Source organism: Siphateles boraxobius, unplaced genomic scaffold (genome assembly GCF_051911475.1).
Source record: "Siphateles boraxobius isolate OS27281-9 unplaced genomic scaffold, OSU_SipBor_1 65, whole genome shotgun sequence".
Lineage (NCBI taxonomy): Eukaryota > Metazoa > Chordata > Actinopteri > Cypriniformes > Leuciscidae > Siphateles > Siphateles boraxobius.
Genome location: NW_027509192.1, coordinates 3,333,830 through 3,346,215, shown reverse-complemented (window position 1 = coordinate 3,346,215; position 12,386 = coordinate 3,333,830). Strand labels below are relative to the sequence as shown.

General features: G+C 44.3%; 1 protein-coding gene across 1 annotated transcript; it reads right to left on the bottom strand.

Moving 5' to 3' along the window:
- Positions 1–11: 11 nt before the first annotated feature.
- LOC143720632 (intestinal mucin-like protein) lies at positions 12–12,042 on the bottom strand. Its single transcript, XM_077210248.1, has 18 exons — positions 12,011–12,042; positions 11,645–11,819; positions 11,028–11,275; positions 10,745–10,928; positions 10,416–10,626; positions 10,154–10,329; positions 9,916–9,985; positions 9,606–9,706; positions 9,424–9,455; positions 8,545–8,722; positions 8,353–8,457; positions 8,179–8,219; positions 7,934–8,056; positions 7,750–7,848; positions 809–937; positions 663–702; positions 442–565; positions 12–332 (listed from the first exon to the last, which is right to left on the bottom strand). The coding sequence occupies exons 2-18, from the start codon at positions 11,784–11,786 to the stop codon at positions 125–127; spliced, it is 2,211 nt and encodes a 736-aa protein (XP_077066363.1). The 5' UTR covers positions 11,787–11,819; positions 12,011–12,042; the 3' UTR covers positions 12–124.
- Positions 12,043–12,386: the final 344 nt, after the last annotated feature.

Below are 12,386 nucleotides of genomic sequence, written 5' to 3'. Positions count from 1 at the left end.
AGATAGTTTAAGAAATGTTAAACAAAGCATGTGCAATTTAAATTAATTTCCAATCAAAGTTCACAAAGATACTTGAGAGTCATTTTTCAAAGAGTTTGGGTGGATGATTCACAACCGCTGCTGCTCACGGAAGTCCCAAGCTGCGTTTTCTTAGGCTGTTTTCAATGAGTGCGTCATTTACGTGACAGTTAGTTCTGCTACAGGAGCACTCTTCAACATGGATGTACGAGTGGGCTACTATGTCTCCATTTACACAACCAAGATTCACTGTGCGATTACTTGAGCGTGTGGCCTGGCAACAGCTACAGGAGGACAATCCAGGTGCAGTGTACCTATGTATGAAAGAGAAAAAAACATGTAAAGCATTTCAAATCGGTCACTTATGACTGTCTGTTTCAGTAAGGATGCTGCTTGTAGGTTTCGTAACAGAAACCTACTCACCTGCTAAAACTGCTACAGTCTCCACCACAAAATGTCAGGTCCATTTTCTTCTCTGACTGGCAGTCCATGTGATTTATGTAATTCCTAACAGTCTGTACTTTACATCCCTTAATTTGGTCCACACCTATAAACAGAGGCAATTGAACGCATAAGGACATGTTAATAATTGACTCAAATCAACAAAAATTTTCAACAAAAGTTTTCTTTTTACAAATACTCACAAACATGGCAGCAGCCATCAGCTGACAGCTGAACGGTACCCTGTAGAGCGAATCACAAGGGCAGAATGTCATCAATGTGATTTAATCAACATGACTGGTCAGTATAACATGTAAATGTGTGTTTTTGTGATATATAAAGTACTAACAGGCTGGCAGTTTGAAGCGTTGAAAGGAGGGCACTGGACTGTGTATTTGTCAGTGATGAACTGTCCATTAACTTTAGTGCAAGTGATTTTGTCACAGCCCTGGTTTGTAGAGGGCAAACTGGCTCCTTCCTATAAAGGAAAAGAGAACAAGTCAAATTCAGTTCAAGCACATTGCAAAAACATTAGATTTAGATTCAGGGACTAATGGCTTAAATTTTGCTGTTTCTCACACACATTTAGAAAACTTGCGATATAGTGCACAACTAATTTTATAATGCTTTTTTGTCCAGCTTCAGGTTTTATTTTGTTTTTTGATGACAATTCACTTCTGTTGTAGGCTATGGAAAAAAGCAGCACGAACTGTTTCATTTTGTGTCCAAGGTCATGAGGATCTACAATTCTTTCGGCCAACATTTATAATTATTTACTAAGGGTGTCACGATTTCGATTTTAAATCAAAATCGATCGAAATTAATTCACAATCTCAAAAATCAAAATTAAAGATGGAATCGTCGATGCTGCCACGCCCCCATGTCGCGCCCGTGATGGAAAGGTCTCGGTTACGTATGTAACTCTAGTTCCCTGATAGGGAACGAGACGATGCGTCAAGCTGTGGGAACGCCTCTCCGTGTGTGCGTCATGAATCACGTATGGAATCAGTCCAATGGAGAGACGGAACGTCATAGGCGGGTGACGTCATCGACCAGGAAACTATAAAGCACCCCCAAAACACAAGCGCGACAGCTTCTGATAGGCCTGAAGGAAGCGCTAACGGGCATGCAGGGACAATGGCAAAACGACGCAGCGTCTCGTTCCCTATCAGGGAACTAGGGTTACATACGTAACCGAGACTTTCCCTTTCAAGGGAACCCGAGCTGCGTCAAGCTGTGGGAACGCCAATACCCACGTTGCCATAGGAGCAAATGACCGTCATGTGGGAACTAGCGCACAGAGGACGAGAGCACCTGCGCCCCAGGGGTGGAACTTAAGTCCAATTCATAGAACTTAACAAATGTATGCGGTGAGGACCACCCAGCCGCATCACAAACATCACTTAGCGATACTCCTGACAACAATGCTTTAGAAGCAGCCATACTCCTAGTAGAGTGGGCTCGTACAGCCAAAGGTGAATGCTGACCAGCCGACTCATAAGCAAGTGAGATGGCCTCAACCACCCACTTGCTCATTCTCTGTTTAGACGCGGGACATCCTTTCCTGGGTGGTCCAAAGCACACAAATAACTGTTCTTATTTCCTCCACAGGGCAGCTCTGTGGACGTAAGCGTCTAACGCCCTAACCGGGCAGAGAAGGTTAAGTTTCTCCTGATCTGATGACACAAACGGAGGAGGATAGAAAGCCTGCAGCACTGTAGGTCTGACAGCATTAGTAGGGACCTTAGGGACACAACCTGGTCTAGGGTATAGAAAAGCCTTAACCATACCAGGCGAAAACTCCAGGCACGAGGGGGCAACCTATAGGGCCTGCAAATCTCCGATTCTCTTAAGTGAGGAGATTGCAAGCAGAAAAAGAGTTTTATACGTGAGAAATTTCTCAGAAACTTCCTTAATAGGTTCAAAGGGGGCCAAAGAAAGGCCCTCTCCAGTACAATGGCCAAATCCCAAGTCGGCACCCTCGTACGAACTGCAGGCCTCAGCCTCAAAGTGCCACGAAGGAAGCGAGTTATAAGTGGGTGTCTCCCAGGAGAAACTCCACTGAAAGGGAAATGGTAAGCAGCTAGTGCCGCCACATACACCTTTAGTGTGGAGGGGGATAACCCTGCAGAGAAACGCTCCTGCAGAAACTCCAGCACTGCACCCACTGGGCTGTTAACTGGGTCCTACCGGTGTTCTGCACACCAAGAAGTGAAAAGTTTCCACTTCAGGGCATATAACTTTCTCGTGGACGGAGCTCTGGAGTGAAGGATGGTCTCAACAACCTCAGTTGAGAGACCAGATTCTATGAGCTGGGCCCCCTCAGAGGCCAAGCCCACAGTTTCCACAACTCTGGGCGGGGGTGAAATATTGTACCGCCCTCCTGAGAGAGTAGATCCCTCCTGATCGGAATCTCCAAGGGAGAGCCGTCCAGAAGAGATATTAGGTCCGCGAACCATACTCGGGCCGGCCAGAACGGGGCTACTAGAAGTAGGCTGACCCCGTCCCGGCGAACCCTCTCCAGAAGTCCTGGTAGCAGAGCAACCGGGGGAAAAGCATACAGACGTGACCTCGGCCACGGCTGTACCAGAGCGTCCAACCCCAGAGGGGCTGGCTGACTGATCCAGAACCACAGATGACAATGCGTTGTCTCCTTGGAAGCGAATAGGTCCACCTCGGCGCGACCGAAACTCAACCAAAGGAGCTCCACCACCTCGGGGTGGAGCCTCCATTCCCCCGGCCTTGGCCCCCCTTGCCTCGACAGGGAGTCTGCTACCACATTCAAATAACCAGGAAGATACATAGCTCTCAGAGACCGTAACTTCCCCTGGGAGCACAGGAGGATCTGACGGGCCAACTTGTAAAGTGGACGCGACCGCAGGCCCCCCTGATGATTTATATACGAGACCACCGACATGTTGTCTGACTGAACTAACACATGATGACCTCTGAGGTCTGCTAGGAAATGTTTCAAAGCTTGGAACACCGCCAACATCTCTAGACAATTTATATGCCATGATAGATGATGGTCCTGCCACAGACCTTGTGCTGGACGACCACTCATGACCGCCCCCCACCCTGTGAGGGAAGCATCCGTCGTTAGCGTTACGCGACGACAAAGAGCCCCCAACACAGGCCCTTTGGATAGGAACCAGGTTTCTTTCCACATGACCAGAGCACGAAGGCAGCGCCGCGTGACTTTGATCGTGCGGAGGGGATTTCCCCTCGGGGAGAATCCCTTGGTCCGGAGCCACCACTGCAGTGGTCTCATGTACAACAGGCCGCAAGGTATAACGTTGGACGCTGCTGCCATCAGACCCAACAGTCTCTGAAACTGTTTTACAGTGAGTAGCTGGCCTAGCTTTACTTGTTTCATAGCTGAAAGAATCGAAGCGATGCGGGTCGGAGAAAGTTGCGCCCGCATCGAGATCGAATCTCAAACGACACCCAGAAAAGTGGTCTTCTGAGAAGGAGATAATACACTTTTCTTTGCGTTCAGCCTCAACCCCAACTTTCTCATATGAGCGAGAACAACATCTCGATGCTGAACCGCCATCTGCTCTGTCTGAGCTAAAATCAACCAATCGTCGATGTAATTGAGGATATGAATGCCCTGAAACCTCAGGGGCGCTAAAGCTGCATCCATGCATTTCGTGAAAGTGCGGGGAGATAAAGCTAGGCCAAATGGAAGAACCTTGTACTGGTACGCCTCGCCCCCGAAGGCGAACCTCAGGAACTTCCTGTGTTGTGGAAGTATGGAAATAAGGAAGTACGCGTCCTTCAGATCTATCATGACAAACCAGTCCTCGGATCTGATTTGTGACACGATCTGCTTGATAGTGAGCATCTTGAATTTTAGCTTCCCTACCGAGCGATTCAACAGGTGCAGATCTAAAATTGGACGCAACCCCCCATCCTTCTTTGGAACGATGAAATATCGGCTGTAAAAACCTGACTCCAACCTCGGAGGAGGAACCCGTTCTATAGCCCCCTTTTGAAGGAGCGCTTTCACCTCTTGTTCCATTACCAGAGCCTGCTCGGGGCCCATCACTCTGGGGGCAGAACCCCTCTGAATTTTGGTGGACGACACCCAAATTGGATAGTATAACCCTTTTTTACTGTGTGCAGAACCCACTGAGATATTTTTGGAAGGCTTTTCCACTCTGCCAGAAATACTACTAAGGGTACCAGTCTCTCGAGACTGGCCTCTGGTGTAACTTGAGCAGCAAACACAGCGCCCTGTAACGGCGCACCGGCAGGGAACGACTGGCTTAACTGCTCTGAGACCCTCCTCAGAGGGGGAGAGCGTCCCTCGGGAAAGCGCTCGCTGGGACCGTCTGTGCCCCGGCATGAAGGCGGGGTTGGCAGAACGGGCCCCTGAGGGCACCGAAGAAGAGCGGGCACCGTGTAATGCGGTGGACACCTCTCTCCCACGGCAGGGACCACCCTCAGCATCCTGACGCCAGTGGCGTCAAGACTTCCTCTTTGCCGAAGCCTTCTTAGCCATAATAACTGTCCTCAGATCAGTTTTGCCAGAAGACTTCGGCTGAGAGTGCCGCGTCTGGTCCCAATGTTTGGAAGGGGGAGCGCGAGACGCGACACTCTGCTTCTGTTGCGCCCTATGTGAGGAGCTGACTGACGGCCTGGACTGCTCCCGCCCAGCAGTACCGGGGACATGAATTTTAAGAGGCATAAATTTCTGAAACACTGCCGACTGTTTCTTCTCTTCCTGAAATCTATCTATGACAGTATTTACAGAATCACCAAAAAGACCATGAGGAGAGAGCGGAGCGTCCAAAAGAAAAGCTTTGTCTTTTTCTTTCATACCAGAGAGATTTAACCATAGATGCCTCTCTGCGGCCACCAGGGCTGCCATAGTACGGCCCATTAGCTTGGCCGACTCCTTGGTGGCGCGCAGAGATAAATCTGTGGCCTGACGCAGTTCGCGAACTACGTCAGTGCTGACCTCTTGAGTGTCACTCACCTCCTTTAATAAGTCAGCCTGGTATGCCTGCAAGATGGACATCGTGTGCAGGCACGCCGAGGCTTGACCGGCCGCCGAATACGCCTTACCCACTAAAGCTGACGTACTTCTAAGAGGCTTAGAGGGTAAAAGTGGTGCTTTAAAAGAAGATGCAGCTTCAGCAGAAAGATGACTAGCAAGCGCCTCTTCTGCTTTGGGCATCGCACCATAACCATGAGATTTAGCCCCCACAATGTTTGAATAAGTGGAAGTTTGAGGGCTAAAAACACGATAAGAGACCGGCTTTTTCCACGATCTCGAAACCTCTGTGTGAAGATCAGGGAAGAAGGGCAAGCACTGGCGTGGAAGTTGAGAACGGGAAGGCAAAAATCTTTCATCTAATTTAGATTTTTCTCTAGACTCCTGCCTAACAGCTGGCCACTCGATGCTTAATTTAGAAACAGCACGAGTGAGCACCTCCATAAGCTCCTCACTTTCGGGAGAGCGAGATGGCGAATCATCGACATCTCCCGCATCCAGACTAACAACATCCAGATCCTCAGAACTGGATAGTTGCAGTACTGGGGCCTCAGTTCGGGGGGAAGAAACCGCAGAGCGTGCTTCCGAACCCGAGACTGAGGCACTGGATCTAACAGGTAAGGGCTGAGATAGGGCAGAGCCCGTCTCAAGCCCCGCTGTTAGATCCATCTGCGATCCCCACGAATGACGTCGCCGCTCAGCCTCGGCATAAGCGGGACCCGATCCGCGGGGATCGCGAACCGAACCAAAGAGTGATCGGCGGGAGCGGAGCGTTCTAAGAGGCAAACGCTCGCAATGCTCACAATCAGCCCCCTCGAGAGCTGACTGGGCATGCTGCACTCCCAAACAAACAACACATAAGCTGTGTGTATCCCCGCTTGTCAAATAGCGCGAGCAGGGAGGAACACACTTCTTAAATTGTTGTTCGCTCGCCATTGTCTCTCAATATAATATATATATATATATATCGTTTTTTGAAATAGTGAAACTCCTGCTTAGTGACAGACAAAAAAACTTGATATTTACTGAAGGCAAAGAAGCTGTCGCGCTTGTGTTTTGGGGGTGCTTTATAGTTTCCTGGTCGATGACGTCACCCGCCTATGACGTTCCGTCTCTCCATTGGACTGATTCCATACGTGCTTCATGACGCACACACGCAGAGGCGTTCCCACAGCTTGACGCAGCTCGAGTTCCCTTGAAAGGGAAGTTCGGATCGTTTTACTGACTCTATTGTTCAATCTCGTTCATCAAAATTAACTAATCTTTTTTCTAGTCATTTCAGGGGCTTTAAATGTTATACTTTTAACAGGCAAATTCCCCGAACACATCCACCTACGCAATCTTGATCATATTCTGAATTAAGAAATCATTATAATGCAGTCAAAAATAATTTACAGGGAACATTAATAATTACTTGACCTTCCGAGTCTTTTGTTCATTTGTCGCGTGACAGAGGCAATGAACGGATCGTTCATGAACGACTCATCACGGCGCGGGAAAAAAACACACGTGTTGAAAGGCTGTGAGTCCTCTAACTTAGATTCTATGCCCGAGCCCGAAGTTGGTATTTCCCGTCACTATCCTCGGGCCGGGCTATTGATCTATAGACGTGAACTCCCAACGCAATAGAGTGCAGCGCGGGACTAGATTTGATGGCCGAGTGCGAGCGCGGGCATTAATGCACTCACTCTGTGTGTGCGGGAGAATAAAACGATTCGCGGGACTCCCGCAAACTAGAAATATCTATGAATAAAACATATAAAAACTAATACATTTTTATTTATCTGTTGCAGAAAAGCAACAAGAACAACTAAAACAAAATAGAAACGATTTACAGGCCAGAGTTTCTATTTAAAACATGTTTGCAGCGTTGAGCGATTTAGCCAATCACAGACATATGTGTTGATTTCTTTAATGCAATGGCCAATCAGAAGCATTTAAGATAGACTCTCCTCACCGCTATCAGCTCCTCAGAGCTGAATTCTGTAAGGTGGCAAATCCTCTAATTATAACAGACAAATTGTAGGCTATATATTATGAAAGATTCATTGTGCAGTCAGCTTCATTGATAATAACAGAGATGTGTGAGATTGCGATGAACTGATGTCAGCTTTTTAGGAGCAACAGCAACCTGTGCTTCAAAATCGAGAATCGAATCGAACCGTGACCTTAGAATCGAAAATGTATTCGAATCGAGGATTTGGAGAATCGTGACACCCCTATTATTTACATTTTTGTCCTTTTCAGCCACACCTCAAGATGACTGAGTTTTTGACGTTTGACCTTACCTGCAGTATATGCTCGACGCCATTGATGTTGATGATGCAGTGAGTTTGCACACACTTTCCACAGCAGTCGGCAGTGCTTGTTTCAATATATTCATAACCCTGGGAAATATAAACATCAAATGAAGTCAACAAAATTAAACTCATTCCTTAGACAAGCCGATCAGAAACTCGTCAAACAACTTACAGGTTTACATTTCTCATCGCACTGCACAAATCCACATTTGATCTTGAACCACTGTGTTTTAGGATCCACATCCCATGTACAGCTACATTCCTGACAGGCAACGACGGGGATGTCGGTACCAGGCTGAGGGAAGTGAGGGGAAAGAGTTGAGCGTGCAAAACTTTCATTAATAATTACTTATTTATTTATTTTAAACTTGAGATATTTGATTTTTAAAATAGTAATATTAGAGTAATTTTAGTTACCTCATATTCTGTGTTTTTGTGGACACAAACTTTCTTTGTTTCTGAGGAAGCAAACGACAAAAGATTACAAAACTATATCGAATGATATTCAAGGTGAAACAGACAGCATCTGAGATGAAAAAACGGGTATAAGAATATCACAAAAATGAAGTGAAGTGTGAATAATAGTGATACCGCATTTGATTTCTGGACAGCATTTTCCGTTAGGCACTTCCAGGACCGGCACATATCCGACTCCACACTTTTTATCCAAAGGTGGGCAAATGCTGACATCACAATCTACATCACGAAAACAGAGTAGAGGAGACTTAGGCGATTCAAACCAAAAGCAAACCCCATTAAACACTGTAAATATACTCGTCTTACTGCAAACTTGTTTGCTGCAGCATGGATCTGAGGGATTGGTCACATTGACTAGCACAAAGCCGGGCTCAGTGCAGCTCTCAGGATTCACATTAGGACACTTCTTGGGCTCACAGGTCACCGATTTGCTGGCCTTTTCACAAATACACTCTTCGCAGTTGTACTCGAAAACCTCATCAAACTGCCACAAAAAAACAAGAGGATTAAGTTAAAAGTCCGGTTGTAAAGTCCTGGAGATAATTCTTTAAAGTTGGCATTAAATATAGATTCACCCAATTGATTTTGTAAATGCGTGTTATAGATTATATTCTAAATGATTTATTCATGCTTTCAGTTCATCCCCTCCACAATGAAGTGCTAGCTTGTATCAATCCAATCAACAACTGATGATAGAACCGATTACCCACCCTACATTTTTTTCTTTTCATTAATCCGTTAAACTCTGATCAAAATATAGAAAAAAGCTCTCACTACTTACGTTTTATTTACACTATTGTACATTTCTGTTGGTTTGCCAGTGATAGAACCTCATAAGTGACCGATTTGAAATTCTACATAGGCAGCTACTACAAATAGCACAACTCACATAAAGAGTACTCACATTAGTATATTGCTAAACTAAAATATAAATCTAATAAGCATAAAAATGCATATCACACAAGAATACTGGTACGAATATAGCTGCACTATTTTATGGATACTTTGCAGTACTGAATGAATAATAAGGATGAATATAAGCCACAGTTCTCTCTCCAGTTCTATCATCCGCCATCTTGGATACATTTTTTCACTGAGATTGTCGGAATGCATTCTGGAATTAATACATTTAAGAACTATGAAATTAAATGCTCATATTGAGTAAGGTTTTAAACACCGCCACACCTCACGTGGTGTCCCAGAGGCGTCCAGGCATCCTAAAAATAAAAAGGGGAGAACAAAATCAAAAGAAATGTTTTCAAAAAGGGGCCAAGACATGCAAAATGATGCAGAAAGACACGTTTTTTTATACATTTCAATTTGAATACCTAATGCACGCACACACACTTGAATTAGAGGCTTCTTACCGCATTTGTTCACACAGACTCCTGACTCCTTGTTGAAGAGTAATGTTCCCTCAGGACAGAAGCAGCCCTCTGTATGCACTGTAATGGTTTCCCGCTCAGGTCTGCAATTAAAATACATCACCTGAGATTCATTCCAATAAACGTTTAGGAACAAATCTGCATAACAGGCTTTATTAACTCTTAAACTGCATAATAATGTTGACAATTTTGAAGTACATATCTGCCATGTTCCTCAATACTGTATAAGCACTAAACTTTAATTTCCACAACTGTCTAAATTATTAAAAAAAATAATAATTAATGGGCATACATATCATCACAGCTTGGTTGCTCAGCTGGACCACAAGGATTGAAGACTTTATCTGCTGGACATTCAATATCTGGGGATGAAAAGACAAATACACTTAAATAACCTCCATAGCTTCGAAAAATATTGGGTCCAAAAGTCTAAAATATAAAAAAAGAATTTAAACCCACAAAAGGTACAAAAAACCTATTTTGGGTTTTGGAAAATCTAAAGAAACAATATGATATCAAATGCAACTTACTGCAAAGGTTAGTGTAGTTCCTCCAGTGTATGCAGACCCCTAATTGAGAGCAAGCCCTTGCGTAGCTCTGCAGACTGGTACACACCACGGCAGGGTTGCTCATATGACAACTATCATATTGACAACCTAAAAAGAAGTTTTCAGGGGACACATGGGAATGGCATGCTTCGAACAACCTGAGGAAGACAGTGGTAGTAAATATCACTTTGGAAGCTCCGTTTATTGAAATTTATAGTTAAAACACCACACAGAATCAACTCACTCGCTACGGAGGAGGTTGCATTCAGGATGGGCCTGGCATGGCTTAGATGTAGGTTTGAGATCACCCCCAACTGTAGGCAAAGCAGTTGGTGGAGTGCAAATTTCACCATTCACACCACTGGCTGGCCAGTAATCTGCCATCACTGCACAGTCGTTCACCAAGATCCCTCCTGGGATCATGCAGTCATCAGCTCTGTTGTTGTTGCATGTTCCTTAGTGAGAATTATTTGGAATAATTTAGATGAAAAAATGCATAAAAACAAACCCCTCGTACACCATCCACATTGTAATGTCACCATCCATACAAAAATCAGGGGGTGGCTAACTTACCACAGTGACCTTGTGTGTTGTTTCCAAAATGCTGGAATGGCAGGTTGACGCCAAAGCCAGTGGCTCCAAATGTTATATCAACACCCAGCTGTGGAATACTCAGGAACAAGTCTAGCCCTGAGCTTATAACCCTCACACCATTAAAAGCATATGGCAGAGTTAACTTAACATTGTCCTTAACAGCCTGTTAGGACAAGAGACAATTACAAGAAAAACATAGGATACTTATACTGCAATGCACAAAAAGAACATGTTTCATCATTCCAAATCTAGAAAGTCTCACCTCTAGGTTTGCACCTCCGATGAGATTATGATTTGTTAGTGTTATGACTTGTTTGTTGTAAGACACAATAATGGATCTGGGACAGGATACATGCTCAATAGGGTCACAGTAGACATTGTCAATGTAGATCTTTAAATGGTATTGAGGCCTTATTTCCTCCATTAATATATAAGTGCAGTTTCCTTGATAACTGTAGAAAAGTCCATCAAATGTGATGTAATGCGGGTCACCCCAGCCTTCACAAAAGCCTACGAACAATAACAAAAAGCCTTCAGAAATATTTGAACTGAACAAGTTACCTGAATTTGGTCAATACTGTGTATATTAACTGTTGACACATTAAAGCAGAGACTTAATGAAACCTAAGTAAATCACGCATAACTTCATTGTTTTCTTTTAAAATGGTTTTTAAAAATATTTTTCTTTTTTTTCAACGCTAGATGTTCAAGGTGGGAAAAAAGCATTTTTAAGTAATACATTAAAAATTTTAAGCACTTTTGAAATCATGAAAGCATAACAGTTCAAATCGAGCACATTTGGCTTGGAATGACATCATTGCTATTTATTTTAATGATTACTGAATCAAATATAAAAATTGTGAAGAGCAGTATACTCACAGTCACATTGGTAATACTGGCAGCAGTAATGCTCATCATACACAAGCACAGGTTTTTTGCCATTTTCACAGGTGATGTTCTGCAATGGAGGGCATTCAAATGGGATAATTTCAATAATGTTGTCTTCTATGCACCTCGCCATGGTGCAGTTACACAGGATGAAGGTCTCGTTTGTCTGGAGATAATGAAAATTGTGCTGGAATTAGAAAGACTGATACATACAAAATCACGATGTAGTCTATGTTTTTTTCTTGGAAATTTAAATGGGATCATGGATACTCTTAAAAGTACATTTCTACTTTAGAAAAAAATTCACACCACTTATATTTAGGCTAAAATTAAATGAAAGTATATTAAAAAATTTACGTTTTTGTCCCATTCAGGGCAGTCATAGTGCGGAGTTGTTGTCAGTGTAGGGGTGGATGATGTGGTAGGTCCTGGTGTTGTTGTAGGAGACTTTGTGGTAGTTGTCGGTGTAGGGGTAGATGATGTGTTAGGCTCTGGTGTTGATGTGGGAGGTTCTGGTGTTGTAGTAGACTTTGTGGTAGTCGGTGTAGCGGTAGATGATGTGGTAGGTCCTGGTGTTGTTGTAGGAGGTTCTGGTGTTGTTGTAGGAGGCTTTGTGGTAGTTGTCGGTGTAGGCGTAGATGATGTGGTAGGTTCTGGTGTTGATGTGGGAGGTTCTGGTGTTGTTGTAGGAGGCTTTGTGGTAGTTGTTGGTGTAGGGGTAGATGATGTGGTA